Consider the following 23727-nt stretch of genomic DNA (forward strand, 5'->3'; position numbering starts at 1 on the left):
AATATACAAGGAGGACATCCCTGATGGTCCGATAGTTTAGAATCTGCTTTCCCATGCAGGGGACATGGATTCAATCCCTGATCTGGGAAGATTTCCACTTGCTGTGAGGCAACTGAGCCCGTGCACCCCAAGTACTGAGGCCATGCTCTGCAACAAAAGCAGCCACTGCAGTGAGAAGCCCACGCACCACAAGGAGGAGCAGCCCTTGCTCGCTGCGACTGGAGAAAGCCTGCACACGACAACAAAAACCCGGTGCAGCCAAAACAATGATCAATTTTTAAAAAGACGACAGCACTGCTGTCAAGGAGCCACAGTCTGAGGGGAGACGGGAGAGACAGACCTGTCTCAGGAGGCATCACTATGAGAAAAAATGTGTATACACTAGGGAATATCCATAAGATTATCAGCTAATTTTTTAGCAGACACCCTGCAGGCCAGATGGGAGTGGCACCGTATATTTAAAGTTGTGATAGGGAAAACCTACAACCAAGGATACTCCTCCCAGCAAGGCTCTGATTCAGATTTGCTGGAGAAGTAAAAGTCTTCACAGACAAGCCAAAGCTAAAGGATTCATACCAACAATCCAACTTCACAACAGATACTAAAGCATTTCTCAAGGGAAAGCAAAAGACCACAATTAGGAATTAAGAAAAATTATGACATGGAAAAGCTCACTGGTGAATGCCAACATACAGTAAAGGCAGGAAACTATTCACATACAAATATGATACCAAAATGAATAATCAGGAGGAGCGTGTAAACGCAAGGTATTTAAATGCATTTGAAATTAAGAGACCACCTTAAAATGATTATATATATATATACAGACTGCTATACCAAAACCTAAAGGTAACAAATCAAAAATATATGAGTTTACACACAAAAAATAAAAAAAAATCAAAACACAAGACTGAAGATAGTCATCAAATCATAAGAGAACAAAAGAGGAAAAGGGAAAAGAAAGACCTATTAAAACAAATTCAAAACAACAAAACAAGAACACTCATCTCAATAATTACCTTGAATGTAAACTGATTAAATGCTCCACCAATAGACATAGATTGGCTGAATGGATAAAAAAACTGGATGCTTGGGGCTAGTGCACTGGGACAACCCAGAGGGATGGTATGGGGAGGGAGGAGGGAGGAGGGTTCAGGATGGGGAACACATGTATACCTGTGGTGGATTCATTTTGATATTTGGCAAAACTAATACAATTATGTAAAGTTTAAAAATAAAATAAAATTTAAAAAAAAAAGAAAAAAAAAACAATAGGAGAAATTGCATGCATACCAAATTTAAATAAATACCAAAAGGCATTAGGGAATAAAAAATATGTGCATTTCAGCCTTAATACTAATAAAAATCTTTGCTTTTACATTCAAAAAAAAAAAAAAAACAAGACCAATATTTATGCTGTCTACAAGAGACCCACTTCAGATCTAGAGACACATATAGACTGAAAGTGATGGGATGGAAAAAGATATTCCAAGCAAATGGAAAGCAAAAGGAAGCTGGAGTGTGGGGCCTTCCCTGGTGGCTCAGTGGTAAAGAATCTGCCTGCCAATGCAGGAGACACAAGCTCAGTACCTGATCCTGGAAGATCCCACATACTGGGAAGCAACTAAGCCGGTGTATCACAACTATTGAGCCCTAGAGAGTCCGAGAGCTGCAACTACAGAGCCCACTGAAGCCTGTGTGCCCTAGAGCCTGTGGCCCTCAGCAAGAGAAGTTGCCACAATGAGAAGCCTACACACCACTAGTGAGTTGTCCGCACTCGCTGCAACTAGAGAAAAGCCCACACAGCAACAAAGACCCAGCACAAACAAAAATAAAAGAAACTAATAAATAGAATTATATACATATGAAAAAGATAGCTGGAGTAGTAATACTCAGACAAAATAGCTTTTAAAATAAAGACTGTTACAAGAGACAAAGAAGGACACTACCTATGACTTTTTTAACTTTTATTTTTATTGAGGTATAGCCAATTAACAATGTTGTGATAGTTTCAGATAAATAGCAAAGGGGTTCAGCCATGCATATACATGTATCCATTCTCTCCCAAACTCTCCTCCCATCCAGACTGCCACATAACATCCAGCAGAGTTCCATGTGCTATGCAGTAGATCGTTGTTGGTTATCCATTTTAAATTAGCAGTGAGAAGAACACTACATATGATTGAGGGTTCAATCCAAGAAGAAGATATAAGAATTGTACATTTGTATGCACCCAATGTAAGAGCACCTCAATATATAAGGCAAAAGTTATCAGACATAAAAGGAGACACTGACAGTAACAAAATTATGTGTGTGTGTTAGTAGCTCAGTCGTGTCTGACTCTTTGTGACCCCATGGACTGTAGCCCACCAGGCTCCTCTGTCCATGGAATTCTCCAGGCAAGAATACTGGAGTGGCTAGCCATTCCCTTCTTCAGGGGATCTTGCCAGCCCAGGGATGAAACGTGGGTCTCCTGCATTGCAGGCAGATTCTTTGCCATCTGAGCTAGTGGGGGACTTTAACACTCCACTTACACCAATGGACAGATCATGCAGATGGAAGATTAATAAGGAAACACAGGCTTTAAATGGCACATTAGACCAGATGGACGTTATAAAGCATTCCGTCTGAAAGCAGCAGAAAATGAACTCTTTTCAAATGTATACGCAACTGTCTCCAGGATAGATCACATGCTGGATTACAAAGCAAGCCTCGGTAAATTTAAGAAAACTGAAATCATATCAAGCATCTTTCCAACTACGACACTATGATACTAGAAATCAGCTACAATAAATAAACTGCAAAAAACACAAACATGTGGATTTTAGCCCTGGTATGTTTCACTCAGACTTTCCACTGGGATTACTAAAACATCATATATTTGTACCATTTCTCAGATGAGAAAACTGAACGCTGTGACAAGCCCCTCCCTGAGACTACTTTAGTTGAATAAGGACCTGAAGCAGAAACAAACCCCTGGTCCCTGTGGCCCACTAGATGAAGGCCAAATCCTATGGATCCCTCCCTTGACCTTCGATGCTCATCATAACCCTGCCCCAGCCCATTTGTCCCACCTCATCTTCTGCTGTTCTGGCCATCACCTCAGTAGGCCACCCCCTCTCCTTGCCTCCACACTTTCACACTGCAATACTTGGGGTCAAGTGGAAAAGAGCCAGGTAGAAGAAGTGTGTCCAAATACCTACTCTGTTACCTGCTGTGTGACCTTGGGCAAGTCACTTAACCTCTCTGAGTCTCCCTTTCCTCAGCTGTAAAGTGAAGAAAGGTCCCAAAGGCCCAAATCTCAGCCTAGCACCTGCCTGCCACACTGTAGACTAATTAATATGCAATAATTGAAGGAAGGAAGAGGGGCATTTACTGTGCCCCCAACGAGTGCCAGACCTGTGGATACACTGGGGATAGTGTGGTGAACTGGCAGACATAGTTGTTACTTTTCTGGAGATTTTTCTCGAATGGGCTGCATAAGTGGTTAATGGCAGCAAGAAGTGAAGTAACCAGGGCTTTGTAACGTTGGGCAGGATTTCTCCCAACCTGATGGCCTTGGGCCAGGGCCAAGGGTGGGAAGCACCCTAATGTGACAGCAGAGGAGAGGAGGCTTTGAACTCCACAGCCCTCCCAACCCCCTCCCCCACCCCATTCACTCAGCTTCATGGTGGGAGCCTGAATCTGCTTTACAGGCTTCCCTGTAAGGGGCGCCCCTAGCACTTAGCAGTTGGAGGAAGTGAATTCGGAGTGCTGCAGAGAAGGCTGATGAGAGGAGAGGCCTTTATAGGCATCACCCGTGCAATGAGGCCCAGCCCAGCGGTCCTTGGCAACACCCCAGGCTCAAGTGGGCCCCTTGGCAGGAGGGCCTGGCTGGGCCCCTCTCCAGCCACTGTCTGTGAGACGAAGGGCTGAGCAAACGAGCCTGAACTCTCCACCTGTCTCTGCTTCTCAAACCCACACACACTTGATAATAAAATGAGCAGGTGGGAGCAGGGAGGGGGTCAAGTGTTAACCAGAGGCCCCTCAGCAATCACTTCAGGTCTCCATTGTTTTCTTCAGAAATCTTGGGAATTTTGCTTTTCACTCCTTGGTACATCAGAGTCTGATTTCCTAGAACCCGATTCCCTCCCCTCCTGGCACCGAGGGCCGGAGTACATCTGACAGCAGAGAGGGTCCCCTTCCTTTCTAGCCATGGCTTCCATCAAGCCCTGGCACAGTCCCTGTTCCCACAGACATGCTCCCCCCTCCTTACAAGGCAGCCTTCCTGTCCTCTCCTCCCAGATTGTACCGCCCACCGTGTCCCCAAAGTCTTCTGAACCCAACCTCCACTCTGTACCGCAGCCATTTGTTTCTCTGACTGCCTCAGGCTCCACGGTGGCCACCCTCTATGCCCCCAGTCCTCAGCACAGGCCTAGCCCTTAGGTGGACCACGTGGGGAAAAATGAGAGAATGAATGAATAGGAAGGGCGGTGGCCACTCAGGGGCTGTTGTCTGCTTTCCAGAGATGTCCATACCCTAATCCGGGAAATCTGTGAACATGCTGCCTTAAAAGGCAAAGGATTCCTTGCAGGAGTGTTTACATTAAAGATCTGGCAAAAGGAGGAAATTCTGCCCTGGACTGCAGATTCATCCTGGACCTGAAAGTTCTGCTGTCCCAGGCAGACAGCCTGGCTGGCAGACTTCACACCTGTCTGGCCCTCCCGCAGCTGCAGAAGCCAGTTCCTCACCATCAATCCATCCATCACTCAGTACTGTCCACTGAAGAAAAGCACAACCTCAAAGTTGAGAATTACTTTCTATTAATTCAGTGACCTTACTGAGACCAGGCCAAGAGCCAGTCTCTTGGGAGCTCTGCAGGGCTGTTCCAAAGAGGTAAAGGAGGAAACAGGATGTAGAGGAGTTTTTGCTGAAAAAAGAAACAACCCCCAATCCCCTCTGGGAAAAAAAACAAAAAAACATGTAGTAGAACATCAAATAATTACTGCTAATCAAAAATTTATGGTTACTGAAGGGGAAGGGGTGTGGTGGGATAAATTAGAGGTTTAGAATTAACAGATAAACACTACTATATATAAAATAGATAACTGACAAGGACTTACCGTATAGCACAGGGAACTATACTCAGTATTTTGTAATAACCTATAAGATAAAAGAATCTGACTCTGTATATATACATAACAGAATCACTGTACTATATACCTGAAACTAACATGATGTTGGAAATCAACCACTCTTCAATGTAGAAAACTCAAGGAACACAGACGCTAGAAAGTTCTGTTTGTTTTCCTCCTGGGGTCCCCTCGAGGTGATATAGATCTTTGGTGAAACGCTCAGAAGGGCACCATGGAGGGATGCAGAAATCAGAGCGAGAGAGGTCATACGTGCCGCTGTGTCACAGCCTCTCCCCTCTACATGCCAACAAAGGACAGTTGGAGGGACAGCAAGAGGTCAGGGCTGGTGTCATGAACTAGGCTCCCTGATCATGTGATTGTTGGGCAAATAAAAAGGTGTTGGTTTCCTATTAAGGTTTTTAAAGATAAACGCAGAGGAAACAGATCTAGAGACATGAACAAATTGGTGACACTTATTCTGTATTTTTAAAAAATACTTTTTGAACAGTGGTACTTGAAGCTTTGTGATTCATCTTGAGCCAAGAGGGAGAATTTAGGGAAGAAAATGACATGTTTTGAATACAAGAGGGTTTAAGGATTTCTATTCCTTTGGGAAAATGGCATAGTCCAGACAATAGTCTAAAACAAGTCAGGAGACCACCCAGTTTCCCCCTCTTTGTCTTGCTTCCCCTCTAACACGGTGCCTTCTTCTCTTGGCCCCACACATGTCCCTGCTCCCACACTGTCCTGGTAAGGGCCAAGTCCAGCCCTCCTACAGACTCTCATAGGTCCGGATGAGCTCTTCCAATTTCTTCTCCAGCTCCTTGGCCATCTGCCTCATCCTTTCCGCTGACTCTGTCTTTGCCCCTTCGTGCAAGTGCTTTGCCTCTTTCACCAGGAAGGCCACATCCACCAGGAGGGCAGCACCTGCCGTGGCTGCACCCACGATCCGGGCACTTTTGGTCATTGCCAGAGCCGTGCCTCCAAATGCTCTCTGCACCTGCTTGCTGCTTCGGGCGGAGACTTGCCCCACAGTCATGAAGCGCTTAGCGTGGGATGCTAAGCGAGGGTTGACTTTGGCCAGCTTGATGGCACGAACATTTTTCCCAATGCCTTTCAAGGCTTGGATGAGGTTCTTTGTAGAGGAAACGATCTGGGGTGTCCTCTTACATAAAACCTCTGCAAACGCCTCCTCTTCATTGATAGCTATTGGCCCAAGGCGACTGGCTTCGGTTTCTGCTGATGACCTGCTTACGTGTTCCACAATGCTGGTGGACACACTGGTCACAGCAGCCGCCGCTCCCAGCCCTAACCCAGTGGCCGAGAGTCCCAGACTGATGCCCGCTGTCATGGGTGCCAGAGCCAGGCCAAGGATGGTCAGGACGCCAGACACAGCGCCCGCAGAGCTGGCCACCACGTTGGTGACGGTGCAGTCCCTGTGCACCTTGTCGACCTTGTCTGCCAGCGCATGGAGCTTTGCTATGGTCTCCTCCAGCTCCTGTTTCACCCGAGGAAATTCCTCCAAAAACCTCTTCCTGTCCAGCTGGTCTTGTTGTGGCCTGTCTTGGTCCTCCTCTACCAAGTCTGTTTTCAGCTCCAGCAGATATTCATGTAGTACATTTGCCTCTTCCCTGTAACAGTGAACATCAAGGGAGTCCATAAAATAGGCTTGACAAGAGCTATCCTGCGTAAACCACAGATATATTATTACAAATCACAAGGAAAGAATTTTACAAATGTAAAATGTTTTTCAACATTAAACATGTTTGGATATTGTAGACGCTCCATATACTTTATTCAGTCATGGAAAAAATCGGCAATGGTCATCTTAGAATATGCTTAACTTCAGAGAGGTATTTGATAAAGATGCCTCAGAGGCAGGTCAACACCAACACTTCCAAAGGGTTTCTAGAGTGTGAACGCCACAGAGAAACAAAGAGAAGTGGGATTGGAGGAGAAAACCTTCATTCAAGGGTCTCAGTGTCTAGTGAGGAGTCAACCTGCTCTTTGCCCTTGGCTACTGGAAAGTGGTCCTTAAGCCCCTAGACTATTCTGGCTGATAGGAATGTCCTCCTCCACTTGGGACTTTAGACACTGGACAGTCTGACAAAGTGATGTAATGGGGCTTTGGGTCACATGGTATCAGTTCTGACCTCTGGAGGAGCTGAACTCTAGGGCATTAGTCTGACCTCTGGGTGGGGGCTGGAGAAAACAGGTCAGGATAACTTTTTGTTAAATAGGGTGAGGGTCCCTGGTGGGCAGTGTTCCGTGTGTCCTGCCACACACTGAATCCAGGACAGTAATGCATCCTGATGAAAATGGAAGCTTCGTGTGTGAAACCCGCCCAGACTGCCCTGTGGCTGATGGGAACCTTCATCCTTCCCTGTAATAAACTGTAACTGGGATCATGAAGCTTTCAGTGAGTTCTGTGCATCCCTTTAGGGAATTCTCAGACCTTCGAGTAGCTTTGGGAACCCCCAAACTTGCCATTGGTGTCTAATGTAAGGACAGTCCTGGGGACTGTGCCCTTGCAATTTACAGATTGGCTAACTCAGTGTACATAGAATTTTTTTGAAACACATTACTCAGAGCTATAAGGACCCTTGAAGGTCATTTTGCCTGGCATCTGCTCTCCCCCAAGCCTGGTAACCTTGGCCTTCCCCAGTTGCAGGTCACTCAGTCTATCCACTGCCCCAAGTGACAGAGAACCAGGAGATGTGCTGTGAGCCTGTTTCCCTTGGACTCTCCAGCCCACCTCCCTGACTCCTGACCCAGCACCCAGCACCCTGACTTCTCAGGGATCACCAGTCTAACTCACACTTTATCTGTGACAACTTCAACTACCTGCCCTCCAAGTCTATGTACAACTTTATGGAACCTCAAAAGATTCAAGAGACTCGAGGAAACACCCATCTGAATGGCTGAGCTTGAAGAGACCAGCACTTGCAGAGATGGTAGAGGAAGTGTTTTCCTCTGGTGGGGATGTGTGAGGCTCCTGAGAATCCCTCAAATGACACACAATCACAGCCACTCATTGTGACTCTGGAGGGCTCCCTGAGCCACACATCCTTCCACTGTCAGAGAGGCTCCATGTAGATTAGAAGAGGGTCCCAGATGGAATGAGAAGCCAGGTCCCAGGCAGGGTGTGCAGACATGGTCACCCAGGGCCCTCTAGCCCAGCATGAGGGGATCCTGTCAGGGAGGGAAGAAATGCCCGCCCCCCCGACCCCAACTCAGGGGACCTCTGCTAGGGTCACAGTCCCTTCAGTTCTGTGTCCTCGGGGCCCACTCTCCTCACTCTAGTCCTGGCCCTGCTGCCCAAGCCTGCCTACTTGTCCTCCAACCTGGACCCTCTGCTCCACCATTACCCCTGGGTCTGACCCTGGTCCAGGCCTCCCTGGGCCTTTGGACGAGATGATTCCATTTGGTTCCCCACCTCTGACCCTGCAATTCACTCTGATGCCACCACCACAATCCATCAGATTGAATTGCTATTCCCATTGGACACAGGACAGATCTGGGGCTCCAAGACATAAGCCCAGAGCCCCAGAGCTAGGCAGGGCTAGAGCCAGGACCCCACCAGCTCCATCCAGTTCCTCTCCAGCCTCTCTGCCATATGGGCCAGCAGGATCCTGCAGGGTTGGTACAATCCCTAAGATGGGGAATGAAAGCACTCTAGTCAGAATCCCCAGGAACACAAAGTGATGGTGTCAGGATTTTCCAACTTATCCTAAATAGGGTCCCATCTGGTTTTCATCACCAGGAGAAAGGACCTTGGCCCCTGTCTCTTCCCAAAAAGCTTATTTTAAAAGTTAACATTGAGCACCTACTCTGTGGGCTTCCCTTGTAGCTAAGCTGGTAAAGGATCTGCCTGGAATGCAGGAGACCCCAGTTTGATTCCCAGGTCAGGAAGATCTCCTGTAGAAGGGATAGGTTACCCACTCCAGTATTCTTGGGCTTCCCTGGTAGCTCAGACAATATCTGAGCTGCAATGCAGAAAACCTGGGTTAGATCCCTGGGTTGGGAAGATCCCCTAGAGGAGGGCATGGCAACCCACTCCAGTATTCTTGCCTGGAGAATTCCATGGACAAAGGAGCCTGGTGGGCTGTAACCCATGGGGTTGCAAAGAGTCGGACAAGACTGAAGCAACTAAGCACTGCATGGCACACCTACTCTGTGTCAGTCATTATGGAAGCACTTTGCATGCATGATCTCAGTGTCCTCACAATAAAACTGAACAAATGAAGAAACTAAGGCCAAGAGTAGATTGATAACTTGTCCAAGGCCATGTAACCTGCCCCCTTCTTTGCACATTTCATCTCTTCTCAACCTGAGACTGTTCACTACCAGAAAATGACATGGAGGAAACATTCCTCATGGAATCTTGAGAAGGAACATCCTCGACACCAACCATAGTCCTGCCTGGAAGAGGTGTGCCTGCCAGGAGGAAGCTACCCTGGTGCAGGGGGATACAGGTGACATTTCTGATGCACCCATGCATATTACCTGGACAAATTAGCCTCAGCCACAAAAGTCTCCCAGGCTTCCTTTTCAGTGAGCAGGAGTTCCAGCTGTTCTCTGCTCACTGAGTCCTTTAAATACTGAATGATATCCTCAAAAAAGTTTTCACTCTCTAGATGGAAAAAAAAAAGATTAGAGGAAATAATGACAGAATCTAAATGGTATTGAGTATAAACTGGTTAATCTTCCTGAGTAGCAGTCATCTGGGGTTCCTGTTGATGGATTCACCTGGGGTTATGGGTGGACTGTGTCCACCTCCTACCCAATTCATAAGTTGAAGCTCGAACTCCCCACCCCCATGACTAGTAGAAGATAGGGCCTTTAAGGAGATAATTATAGTGAAATGAGATAACAAGTGGGGGGCCCTAATCCAATAAGACTGGTATCCTTATTTGAAGGAGAGATATCAGAAATCTTCCCCCCTCTCTTTCCTGCAGCATAAAGAGCTGTTAATTTTTCTTATTTATTCTGCTTCACTAAGAGTGAAAGGAATCCAGGGCACACATGGAAGAAACCCACAGCACTAACTGTGTATTGATTGATTGGGGTGGGAGTGAGTGGGAGAAATAACTGAGCACCTGGGTCTCTGCAGGGGTGTTTGAGATCAATAGAGCCAGTACTGAGTACTGTCTGAGGCAATCACACCTGGTAAACAGGTGTTTATATATGGGAGCACTGAACAGATGCCCGAACACAGCATGGAGGAAGGAAGATCCCGGAGGAGGGGGAGAGGTTTCCACCTGGAACTAACATATTTCAAGTAGAAGGGACAGCACTGCACTGGGCAGGGCCTACTATGTGGCCCAGGCCACGCTTGTTGTTGTTCAGTTGATAGGTCCTGTCCGACTCTTTGCAACCCTGTGTACTGCAGCATGCCAGGCTCCTCTGTCCTCCACAATCTCCTGAAGTTTGCTCAAATTCATATCCATGGAATCAGTGATGCCATCAAACCATCTTATCCTCTGTCACCCCTTTCTCCTTTTGCCCTCAAACTTTCTCAGCAATAGGGTCTTTTTAAATGAGTCAGCTTTTGCATCAGAGGACAAAGTATTGAAGCTTCAGCTTCAGCATCAGTCCTTCCAATGAATATTCAGGACTGATTTCCTTTAGGATTGACTGGTTTGATTTCCTTGCAGTCCAAGGGACTCTCAAGAGTCTTCTCCAACAGCACAATTTGAAAGCATCAAGTCTTTGGGGCTAAGCCTGCTTTATGGTCCAACCCTCACATCCGTACATGGCTACCGGAAAAACCATAGCTTTGACTATACAAACCTTTGTCAGAATGGCCCAGGCCATGGACACACATTGTATTTGATTCTTATAACAACAAAAGGTAATATTCTTTTCATTTTACAGGTGAGTTCAGGTAAGGCAATCCAGGTCACACAGGTGGGAGGTGGCAAAGCTCAGTTTGGGGTTCAGTTCAGAGTCTACTGATCCTTAAAAAGAGACTAGGCTGGTGGCAGGGGGAGAGCCAGAGGAAGCAGCCTCTGTGGTGATGCCTCAGGGTCTGGGAGAAGGAGGAGGATCGGAAAAGGGAGAGGGCAGGAGAAGGCCCAGAGATGCTGGGGGATCTCCTCTCCACTTTCTGCCTGGCCTCGGGGACTCCATCTGCTGTCCCCCCTCCCTGTGGGTTGTCCTGGCCTCACTTATGAATCATTAGCTGGGCTTAGGGGGCTGGAGGGGGAGGAAGTGAATACCTTGCTGTGGCTCTCTGAGGAGACAGACAGGAAGGAGGCTGAGGGAACAGACCCCTTGGACTCTATGGGACTCAAGGATGCTTATCCATCCCCTTCTTGGTTTTTTTATTCCTCTGTAGGTTAACTCAGGTTGGAGACACTGAGAGGGTAACAGGCAGGAAGGCTAGAAGCCCCCAAATGGAGGAAACAGGCTGCAAGTGGCAGACATTTCTCTCTCTCTCTCTTAAGTGGCAGGAGGAAACAAACCACAAGTGTCAGATTTTTGTGGCTCAGCTGGTGAAGAATCCGCCTGCAATGAGGGAGACCTGGGTTCGATCCTTGGGTTGGGAAGATCCCCTGGAGAAGGGAAATGCTATCTATTCCAGTATTCTGGCCTGGAGAATTCCATGGACTATATAGTCCATGGGGTCACAAAGAATTGGACACGACTGAGCGACTTGTGAGCGACTTGTGAACATCATCATCATCATCATCCAAAATTAAAAGGAGGTTTCTTTTAAAATTCTGTGTTGCCATGATGATACCTGATTCCACCTGAATTTAACTTTTCTCAAAACTTGAGCAACCCAATTTGTTTTTCTCATGGAAATGTTTTTCTTAAGCTATGTTAATGAACTATGTATTTACCCTAGACTTTGTCTTTCTTTGAGTAGGTTCTGCCTAAGACTCAGAACCGACTTGACAAACCAGTATGTTTTACTCAACAAACCAGTATGTTTTACTCATGGAAATGTCCTCTTAAGCTATGTTAATGAGACTATATATTTGCCTGGAAATCTGCCTTTCTTCAAGATTCATGTCAATAGTTTATGGCATGGGATGACTCACCTTGTGCCAATGTTATCTTAAAATACATGTGGCTGAGCGGCCTGGTGCCAGTCTATGAGTTTTGAGACACTTCCTTTTACTAATTAGCAGTCTGCTAGTATGTATATAACTTCCTGCTAAAGACTAGCAGGGGGGTACTCTTTCTGCCCTCTTCTGATGTCTATGTCAGAAGCTTTCTCTATCTCTTTTATACTTTAATAAAACTTTATTACACAAAAGCTCTGAGCGATCAAGCCTTGTCACTGGCCCTGGTTTGAATTACTCTCCTCTGGAGGCCAAGAATTCCAGTGTCTTTCACGGTCAGCAACTTTTCATCTTGGGGGCTCATCTAGGATTCTTCAGGACAAGGTAAGGATGCTTGGAGCTCTAGTTCTTTCTTCTCCTAAAAAACACATTTTCTGCTGTACTTTAATAACTCTATGGTGTGCTTGTGTGTGTGACTGACTGAAAGAGATACACATGTGTGAAGCAAGAGCTGTGTCCTAATCTGTGGTTCCAAGGTGACCTCACACAGCTTATGGCAGAAACCCCATTGGGGGGATTATACCGACCTGCTAATGTCAAGAGGCACCCAATGTCTCCTCCAGGGGAACGGCCAGAGATGGACAAAGTGTATGGACCGAATTCACCTTTCTCCATCAAACTTTCCAGTCTCTTTGACTGTTTCATAACTTCCCGGGAATTAGAACTACTAACCTAATCTGTAGGATCATAGACTTTCAAGTGACTCGTAATCTATGCTGTTACTGTGTACTGTTACTTAGTTCGCAAACTTGGATTGGTAGTTAGGAAGTGCCTAGCCTTGCTAGGAGTCGAAATTTTGGAAGCTAGATGGAGCTCTCTCAGTTAAAGGTTACTCAGATAGGAAGTATAGCAGGCTTCTTCCTTTGGTGATGCTAGCTTTTAGCGGACCAGAGGAGGCTCTCCAGTGGCTTTTGTCCCAACTCCTTAGATATTCTTTCTGTGGAAACTGTGCGAATGAACTGGAAGGATTGGCCCCAATAACTAGAGGACAAAATCACTTCTTCCTCACTGGCCAGCCCTTCACCATCTCTTCTGCTATCACTTATGTTGGTGTGGTGATGCTTGGAAGGAACATCTTGATTTTATGTTCAGCCCTTTATGATTTACCAGTTTTGTGTTCAGGAATATACTCAGGGTTGTGCACAGGCACTCAGGAGATGACTGTTTCTCCTAGTGGTCTTAGGTTGGGAGGCATTCCAGAAGGTTACTCTGATTGCACCTAGGTTGGCATCAGAGGCAAGCAAAGGCTTTAATGGCGAAGAACTGGGTATTAGTCTGGGATGCCATCAGGTCTACCCCCAATGCATCTCCAACCCGCCTCAGTGGCAGATGGGGAGGGACGGTAGTGGCATACCTGCATCAGTAAGAGATAGGTTGACTCTGGCCAGGAAAGGAAGCTTAGGTGGAAGACCTATCTCTATCCCCATCTAGAGCAGGAAGGGATGCCTCTGGTAGAAAGATGGAGCTGGTCACTTATTTCTCTCTTACAGATGGGAGCTAACAATTCCAGCCTCACTCCTTTGAAAAACTGGGATAGATTTGATCCCCAGAGCTTAAAGAAGACACACCTGATCTTCCTATGAGATACTGCATGGCTCTGGTATTCATTGGGGGATGGCGAACGGTGACTGGTTGGAGGGTCTCTTAATTATAATACTGTTTTACAATTAACAGGTTCTGTAGAAAACAAGAGGAATGGGTAGAAGTAGCATATGTGTTGCCCTTTTTCTCTCTGTGAGACATGCCAGATTTATGTCCTAAGGGTATCGATTTGGGTATGAAACTTTCAGCTCCCTACTCTGCTTTAAGACTTTACTTGGAAAGATGTAATTCTGCGACAGATGCTAACTCCTGACTCAAACCTCGAGTTTGGGGGAAAGCTGTTGCCTATGGAGATGAATGGCTTGGTAATGAATCAGTAGGGAAGAGGGAGGATGAATTCCAGAGGATTTCTCCACTGGAAATCAGGTGGTCCCAACTATAGAACCAGATCATAACATGGAATTATAACATGGCTAAAGGAAGATGGGGATCGGAGTCATTTTGTGAGACGTGTTCTTGAAGGACTCAGGTGAGTAAGTGCTAAGATTTAAACTATGCCAAATTGGCAAACATAGAACAGGAAGAGAAGGAAGCTCCTGGTAAATTCCTAGATAGACTGAGGAAGCCCTTTGCAGATTCACTGAGATTGATCCTGAAAGTGAAGAGGGAAGAGTGATCTTGAAAGATAGATTTCTCACTCAGTTGGCTCCAGATATCCACCCTAAGCTACTAAAACAGATGTATGGACCAAATCAGTCTTTAGATAATCTGTTGCAACTGGCTCAGACAGCCTATTATGGCAGGGAATATGAGGAAAAGGAAAGGCAGAGAAAGACCAAGGAACAGGTGGAAGCCCTTGTAATGGCTGTCAGAACTATTCTTTAACAGCTTGAGAAAAATACCAGGAGGGACCTAGGTGAAAAGGGATGGCTTGCTATTACTGTGGAAAGGAGGGGCACCTCAATCAGGATTGCCCTCAGGCATCTAAGCCACCCCAGGCTCCATGTCTGGTCTGCAAGGGACCGCACTGGAGGAGAGACTGCCTCCACAGGTGTAGGTCCCAGGGGTCAGACTCTCAAGATAATCAGGACTGAAGGGGCCCGGGGATCTCCACACAAGCTCCCATCCTAATTATACTTGAGGAACCTCAGGTATTAATAACTGTGGGGGCCCAATCTGTTGATATCCTTTTGGACACCAGGGCAGCTTATTCTGTGCTTACTGAAGCCCCTGGCCCACTTTCTCCCCGATCCACTTCCATATGGGGCTGTTTAGATTAGCCAAACTTTATTATTTCTGTCATCTTCTAAGCTGTAACTGGGACTCTGTGCTATTTTCACACGAGTTTCTGATCATGCCAGATTCTCCCTCACCCCTTTTGGGGAGAGATCTACTGAGCAAGGTCCATGTCTCTATCTTCATGAATATGGAGCCCTCCCTTTCTATCCCATTAATTGAACAAAATGTAAATCTTGGAGTGTGGGCTGATAGAAAAACACAAAATTGTGGGTCAAGCACAAAATGCTATTCCTGTAGTTATCAAGCTCAAAGACCAACACTTATTTCCACATCAAAAACAGTATCCACTAAAGCCCAAGGTTAAGGAAGGGTTAAAACCCATCAGTGACAATTGAAAGGACCAGGGGCCATTAATTCCCTGTAATCGTCCATGCAGCACTCCTATTTTGGGTGTAAAGAAGTCAAATGATAAATGGAGACTAGTTCGGGATTTACGACTAATAAATGAGGCTGTAGTTCCTTTACACCCTGTGGTGCTTAATTCTTATACTCTGTTGTCTGAAATTCCTGAATGAGCCAAATATTTTAAAATCATCCCCCTACCTATGACTTTAAGACAATTGAGAGGACTTTTAGGAATCACAGGCTATTGCCGCATTTGGATTCCAGGTTATGGGGAACTTGCCCAGCCTTTATATAAACTTATAACTGAAACTGAACTAGCCCAAACCAGCAAACTGGTTTGGTCTACATACAATCTAAGGCTTTTAAGGCTCTTCAGACTGCTGTCCTGCAAGATCCCACTATAAGTTTGCCCACAGAGTCAGAATTTAATTTGTTTGTCACTAAAAGAAGTATGGCCTTGGGAGTTTTGACACAACCCAAGAGCCTCACCAGCAGCCTATAGGATACCTGAGCAGAGAGTTAGATGTAGTGGCATGTGGGTGGCCACACTATCTAGGAGTAATTTCTGAAACTGCTTTATTAGGATGTGAGTTCAGTTCAGTTCAGTCCCTCAGTCGTGTCTGACTCTTTACGACCCCATGAATCACAGCACGCCAGACCTCCCTGTCCATCACCAACTCCTGGAGTTCACTCAAACTCACGTCCATCGAGTCAGTGATGTCATCCAGCCATCTCATCCTCTGTCGTCCCCTTCTCCTCCTGCCCATAATCCCTCCCGGCACCAGAGTCTTTTCCAATGAGTCAACTCTTCGCATGAGGTGGCCAAAGTACTGGAGTTTCAGCTTTAGCATCATTCCTTCCAAAGAACACCCAGGACTGATCTCCTTTAGAATGGACTGGTTGGATCTCCTTGAAGTCCAAGGGACTCTCAAGAGTCTTCTCCAACACCACAGTTCAAAAGCATCAATTCTTTGGCGCTCAGCTTTCTTCACATCCATACATGACTACTGGAAAAACCATAGCCTTGACTAGACGGACCTTTGTTGGCAAAGTAATGTCTATCTAGGTTGGTCATAATTTTTCTTCCAAGGAGTAAGCATCTTTTAATTTCCTGGCTGCAATCACCATCTGCAGTGATTTTGGAGCCCCCAAATATAAAGTCTGACACTGTTTCCACTGTTTCCCCATCTATTTCCCATGAAGTGATGGGACCAGATGCCATGATCTTTGTTTTCTGAATGTTGAGCTTTAAGCCAACTTTTTCACTCTCTACTTTCACTTTCATCAAGAGGCTTTTTAGTTTCTCTTCACTTTCTGCCATAAGGGTGGTGTCATCTGCATATCTGAGGTTATTGATATTTCTCCTGGCAATCTTGATTCCAGCTTGTGCTTCTTCCAGCCCAGCATTTCTCATGATGTACTCTGCATATACGTTAAATAAGCAGGGTGACAATATACAGCCTTGACGTACTCCTTTTCCTATTTGGAACCAGTCAGGAGATGGCAAGAGTGAACGTCGACATTCTAGGAATCAGTGAACTAAAATGAACTGGAATGGGTGAATTTAACTCAGATGACCATTACATCAACTACTGCGGGCAGGAATCCCTTAGAAAAAATTGAATAGCCATCATAGTCAACAAAAGAGTCCGAAACGCAGTACTTGGATGCAATCTCAAAAACTACAGAATGATCTCTGTTCGTTTCCAAGGCAAATCATTCAATATCACAGTAATCCAAGTCTATGCCCCAACCAGTAACGCTGAAGAAGCTGAAGTTGAACGGTTCTATGAAGACCTACAAGACCTTTTAGAACTAACACCCAAAAAAGATGTCCTTTTCATTATAGGGGACTGGAATGGAAAAGTAGGAAGTCAAGAAACACCTGGAGTAACAGGCAAATTTGGCCTTGGAATATGGAATGAAGCAGGGAAAAGACTAACAGAGTTTTGCCAAGAGAACGCACTGGTCATAGCAAACACCCTCTTCCAACAATACAAGAGAAGACTCTACACATGGACATCACCAGATGGTCAACACTGAAATCAGATTGATTAGGATGTGAAGCTCTTAAAATTATTAATGGGTGAAATCTTACTGTACTGACTTCTCATTATGTGAGTGGAATCTTAAACTCTAAGGTTAATGGTTGGATGGTAGACAGTCGGCTTCTTAAATATCAGTCATTGTTGTTAGAAGGACCAATAACTAATCTTAAAGTCTGTGGAAACTTAAATGCTGCCACTTTCCTTCCTGAGAAGGAAAATGAAACACCTGATCACGATTGTTCTCAATTTCTAAATTTAAACTCTCCTAATTACAATACTTCTGATTGTTCTGTTTTTGCTGTTTTCTCCCTGCATCTATAACTATGTAGCTGGATTTGTTTCTAGCCACATGAAGGCTTTTAAGTTACAAATGGTTGTGCTCAAACTCCTATGACTGTGGCATCTTCTTCCAAGTACTACTTCAGGGCCCTGGATCAGAGACCCTCAATATGAGGGTTAGGAGAATATGTTGCCTCACCAATTTAGGGACAATGCCCCTTTTCAGCTCAGAAGCAGTTACAGAATGAGAATGATGCCCCTTTCCCTAGGCAACATAATTCTCCTAAAAGAAAAGGAAGGAATGAGAGGGTAACAGGCAGGAAGGCTAGAGGCCCCTGTTAGGCAGTTAGGAAACAGAAGTCCAAAATGGTGGTGTCTAAAAGACAAGGATGGGAAAAGCCCTCGAAAATAGAACAAAGGAAGGTCAAAGGAAGGTCAAAGGAAGGTCAAAGGAAGGTCCGAGGACTAGAGTGAGGACCTCAGGTAGAACAAACAGCGCTCCTGGCTAGACCAATTTACATAGGGCAGGCCCAGGCGGAGGAAAAAGCATATAAAAAGAGGAGCCAAAGGGCTCTCTCTCTCTCTCTCTCCCCCTCTCCCTCTCTCTCTCCACCGCCCCCCCACCCCACCCCCCACCCCCACCCCACATGCTGGTGTACTCCGCCACTCTCTTCTCTTCACATCTTTGGGTCGGCATGCCCTCACGCCTCAGGGATGGATTCCCCTGCTATTTTCTAAATAAAATAGAGCTGTAACACGGAGCTGTAACACTGATTTTTCTAAGAGCTATAACACAGTCTGTCCAAGACCCCAGAGCTGTGACGCGCCAAGGGATTTAATGTCCGTCACTCCAAATCTTTGTTGTGATGAGACAGAACAGAGGAGAACACACTCTCCTGACACCCCCAAATGGAGGAAATAGGCTGCAAGTGTCAGACATTTTTTCTCTCTCTCTCTCAAGTGGCAGGAGGAAACAAATTTCAAGTGTCAGATTTTTTTTCTCCTTCTCTATACAAAATTAAAATGAGATTTCTTTTAAAATTCTGTGTTGCCATGATGATACCTGATTCCACCTGAACTTAACTTTTCTCAAAACTTTCACAACCCAACGCGTTTTTTTCATGGAAATGCTTTTCTTAAGCTATGTTAATGAACTACAGATTTACCCTAGACTTTTTCTTCAAGTCGGTTCACCTAAGACTCAGAACTGACTTGACGAACCAGTGTGTTTTACTCAACAAACCAGTATGTTTTACTCACGCAAATGTTCTCTTAAGCTATGTTACTGAGACTATGTATTTGCTTGGAAATCTGTCTTTCTTCAAGATTCATGTCAATAGTTTATGGCCTGGGATGACTCACCTTGTGCCAATGTTATCTCAAAATACATGTAGCTGAGCGGCCTGGTGCCAGTCTACGAGTTTTGAGACACTTCCTTTTACTAATTAGCAGTCTGCTAGTATGTTTGGCCTTGGAACATGGAATGAAGCAGGGAAAAGACTAATAGAGTTTTGCCAAGAAAATGTGCTGGTCATAGCAAATACCCTCTTCCAACAACACAAGAGAAGACTCTACACATGGACATCACCAGATGGTCAACACCGAAATCAGATTGATTATATTCTTTGCAGCCAAAGATGGACAATCTCTGTACAGTCAACAAAAACAAGACTGGGAGCTGACTGTGGCTCAGATCATGAACTCCTTATTGCCAAATTCAGACTGAAATTGAAGAAAATAGGGAAAACCACTAGACCATTCAGGTATGACCTAAATCAAATCCCTTATGATTATACAGTGGAAGTGAGAAATAGATTTAAGGAACTAGATCTGATAGAGTGCCTGATGAACTATGGACTGAGGTTCGTGACATTGTACAGGAGACAGGGATCAAGACCATCCCCATGGAAAAGAAATGCAAAAAAGCAAAATGGCTGTGTGGGGAGGCCTTACAAATAGCTGAGAAAAGAAGAGAAGTGAAAAGCAAAGGAGAAAAGGAAAGATATAAGCATCTGAATACAGAGTTCTAAAGCATAGCAAGAAGAGATAAGAAAGCCTCCTTCAGCGATCAATGCAAAGAAATAGAGGAAAACAACAGAATGGGAAAGACTAGAGATCTCTTCAAGAAAACTAGAGATACCAAGGGAACATTTCATGAAAAGATGGGCTCGATAAAGGACAGAAATGGTATGGACCTAACAGAAGCAGGAGATATTAAGAAGAGGTGGCAAGAATACACAGAAAAATTGTACAAAAAAGATCTTCATGACCCAGATAATCACGATGGTGTGATCACTCACCTAGAGCCAGACATCCTGGAATGTGAAGTCAAGTGGGCCTTAGAAAGCATCACTATGAACAAAGCTAGTGGAGGTGATGGAATTCCAGTGGAGCTATTTCAAATCCTGAAAGATGATGCTGTGAAAGTGCTGCACTCAATATGCCAGCAAATTTGGAAAACTCAGCAGTGGCCACAGGACTGGAAAAGGTCAGTTTTCATTCCAATCCCAAAGAAAGGCAATGCCAAAGAATGCTCAAACTACCGCACAATTGCACTCATCTCACACGCTAGTAAAGTAATGCTCAAAATTCTCCAAGCCAGGCTTCAGCAACAGGTGAACCGTGAACTTCCAGATGTTCAAGCTGGTTTTAGAAAAGGCAGAGGAACCAGAGATCAAATTGCCAACATCCGCTGGATCATGGAAAAAGCAAGAGTTCCAGAAAAACATCTATTTCTGCTTTATTGACTATGCCAAAGCCTTTGACTGTGTGGATCACAAGAAACTGTGGAAAATTCTGAAAGAGATGGGAATACCAGGCCACCTGATCTGCCTCTTGAGAAACCTATATGCAGGTCAGGAAGCACAGTTAGAACTGGACATGGAACAACAGACTGGTTCCAAATAGGAAAAGGAGTACATCAAGGCTGTATATTGTCACCCTGCTTATTTAACTTATATGCGGAGTACATCATGAGAAATGCTGAGCTGGAAGTAGCACAAGCTGGAATCAAGATTGCCGGGAGAAATATCAATAACCTCAGATATCCAGATGACACCACCCTTATGGCAGAAAGTGAAGAGGAACTAAAAAGCCTCTTGATGAAAGTGAAAGTGGAGAGTGAAAAAGTTGGCTTAAAGCTCAACATTCAGAAACGAAGATCATGGCATCTGGTCCCATCACTTCATGGGAAATAGATGGGGAAACAGTGGAAACAGTGTCAGACTTTGTTTTGGGGGGTTCCAAAATCACTGCAGATGGTGATTGTAGCCATGAAATTAAAAGATGCTTACTCCTTGGAAGAAAAGTTATGACCAACCTAGATAGCATATTGAAAAGCAGAGACATTACTTTGCCAACAAAGGTCCGTCTAGTCAAGGCTATGGTTTTTCCAATAGTCATGTATGGATGTGAGAGTTGGACTGTGAAGAAAGCTGAGTGCCGAAGAATTGATGCTTTTGAACTGTGGTATTGGAGAAGACTCTTCGGAGTCCCTTAGACTGCAAGGAGATCCAACCAGTCCATTCTGAAGAGATCAGCCCTGGGATTTCTCTGGAAGGAATGATGCTAAAGCTGAAACTCCAGTACTTTGGCTACCTCATGTGAAGAGTTGACTCATTGGAAAAGACTCTGATGTTGGGAGGGATTATGGGCAGGAGGAGAAGGGGACAACAGAGGATGAGATGGCTGGATGGCATTACTGACTCGATGTACGTGAGTTTGAGTGAACTCCGGGAGTTGGTGATGGACAGGGAGGCCAGGTGTGCTGCGATTCATGGAGTCACAAAGAGTCGGACATGACTGAGTGACTGAACTGAACTGAACTGAGTATGTATATATCTTCCTGCTAAAGGCCAGCAGGGGGGTACTCTCTCTGTCCCCTTCTGATGTCTATGTCAGAAGCTTTTTCTATCTCTTTTACACTTCAATGAATCTGTATTACACTAAAGCTCTGAGCCATCACACCTTGTCACTGGCCCCGGATTGAATTCCTCTCCTCCAGAGGCCAAGAATCCTGGCATCTTTAACGGCTCAGCAACAATCTCTCAACACCACCCCCAGTTCTGGATCACAAGTAGAAACCAGTCACAGACGAGGCAGCTGATTACCTGAGCTTTTCCTACGGTCTTCTGAGCTCATGATGGCAGCAGCTGGGTCTCAGAGATCTTCCTTCAGCTCCTTGTCTGGGTCGGGCTGGAAGGAGGTGATGCTTCACCCCTGGGAAAGAGAAAACAGACTATGGACTCCATCAATAGTGAGCAGCGGCTGCAGGGAGCAGTGAGGGGCGAGGTCTCTGGCAGCTTCCCCTGGGATGTCCACAAATGCCACTGGGGGCTTAACCTGGCATGTTTCTCTGTCTCCTGTGCTCTGCTGGCTGCTAGTTAAGAAAAGTTACTCATCCTCCTACCACCTCCCTCCAAGCCAACTCAAAATCCTGATCTCCTATTGGGGCACAAGGAGAGGATAATCAGACAGGAGACAGCCATCTGCGAAGTTATAAAAGCAATAAAACCAGAGACAGAAAAACAGATAGGGAGGGAATACTCTGGAAATTATGTGAGGTTGGGAACACTTGTGCTTATGAATTGGTAATAACTAATATTGGTCCATTGTCTATGACGTGCAGGCTCCTGAAACTCACCTAAACTTAGGTCAGCCGGTTTTTATGTTGCTACCGGAGCCTGGACTTGAACCTAAGTGTTTCTGATCCAAATCCCAGGTTTGTGATGACTATGCTCTACTCCCTTTAATGTAAAATATATATATATAATTGTGGATTTATGCTTATTGGAAAATAACTCTTCTTAATTAAAAGGATGTCTTGCTCCTGTGCTTGAGTCTCTGCCTTGACAAAGTTCCTGATGATACAGCTCCCACAGTCTGCACCCTCCTTGCTTCTACAAGGCCCTTTATCCCACAAGAACCTGGAGTCCCTCTGACTCTGCCCCAATTCTTGTATCCCTCTCCTGGGTGGCTGAGGACCCCGATGGTGCCCTACCCCCTCTACTGTCCTCCCCTGACTAGTGGACTTTTAGGCTATTTCTAATTCTTTTATGTAAATAATAGTGCAAAGAACATTCTCCTTGTAAAAATCTTCACCTGTATTTGAGACTGTTTCCTTAAGCTATTTCTAGAAGTATAATCACTAGATTAGAAGGCTGCTGCTGCTCCTAAGTCGCTTCAGTCATGTCCGACTCTGTGCAACCCCATAGATGCCAGCCCACCAGGCTCCCCCATCCCTGGGATTCTCCAGGCAAGAACACTGGAGTGGGTTGCAATTTCCTTCTCCAATGCATGAAAGCGAAAAGTGAAAGTGAAGTCGCTCAGCCGTTTCCAACTCCTAGTGACCCCATGGACTGCAGCCCACCAGGCTCCTCCATCCGTGGGATTTTCCAGGCAAGAGTACTGGAGTGGGGTGCCATTGCTTTCTCTGGATTAGAAGGCATGAACACCTAAAAAATTTTTGTGCCTAGCACCAAACTGTTACGCAAACAAATTATAGCAATTTACATTCTCACGCATAATATATGAGAGTACCCATCCTTTCAAATGTACTTATTCTCAATTGACTTTTTAAAACAAAAGATCCAGATATTTTGGGATATATTTCAATTCTATTTATGTTTAGCTCAATTAATGATATCCATTCTTTGATTAATGCTAAATCCTAATGTTATTATAAATTCAGTTATACTTTAAATTAATTTAAAATTTTACCCATGGTAAACACTTAAGATTATTATTGAATCAGAATATATAATATTAAATAAAAGATTAAATTTTGGATAATAAAATAAAAAACTCAGATATTTATATAGAGACTATTTTGGTTCTTTTTGTGATTGTATTGCCTTGGGAGGTGAAGGAAGATAGCAAATGTTGACTATATTTAGCCACATTTTTTTTTTAAATAAAACTTCTGACATTTTTATTGGGATCATTTACATTCATCATGTAGAGGTGGTCAATCATAATAATTAAGAATACTAGCGTTGAGGTTAGAACCAAATCATTTTAAGTCCCAGC

General features: G+C 45.0%; 1 protein-coding gene across 2 annotated transcripts in view; it reads right to left on the reverse strand.

The window, feature by feature from the left end:
• Positions 1 to 5577: 5577 nt before the first annotated feature.
• LOC113892651 (apolipoprotein L2-like) overlaps positions 5578 to 23727 on the reverse strand; it is a 41207-nt gene continuing 23057 nt past the window's right edge. For both annotated transcript variants that reach the window (XM_027541765.1, XM_027541766.1), the window contains exons 2-4: positions 21810 to 21918; positions 9621 to 9747; positions 5578 to 6745 (exon numbers count right to left, since the gene is read on the reverse strand). In XM_027541765.1, coding sequence (XP_027397566.1) covers positions 5887 to 6745; positions 9621 to 9747; positions 21810 to 21840 — 1017 coding nt within the window. In that variant the 5' untranslated portion in view covers positions 21841 to 21918 and the 3' untranslated portion in view covers positions 5578 to 5886. The remainder of the gene's footprint in view (positions 6746 to 9620; positions 9748 to 21809; positions 21919 to 23727) is intronic.

Source organism: Bos indicus x Bos taurus, chromosome 5, assembly GCF_003369695.1.
Source record: "Bos indicus x Bos taurus breed Angus x Brahman F1 hybrid chromosome 5, Bos_hybrid_MaternalHap_v2.0, whole genome shotgun sequence".
Classification (NCBI taxonomy): Eukaryota; Metazoa; Chordata; class Mammalia; order Artiodactyla; family Bovidae; genus Bos; species Bos indicus x Bos taurus.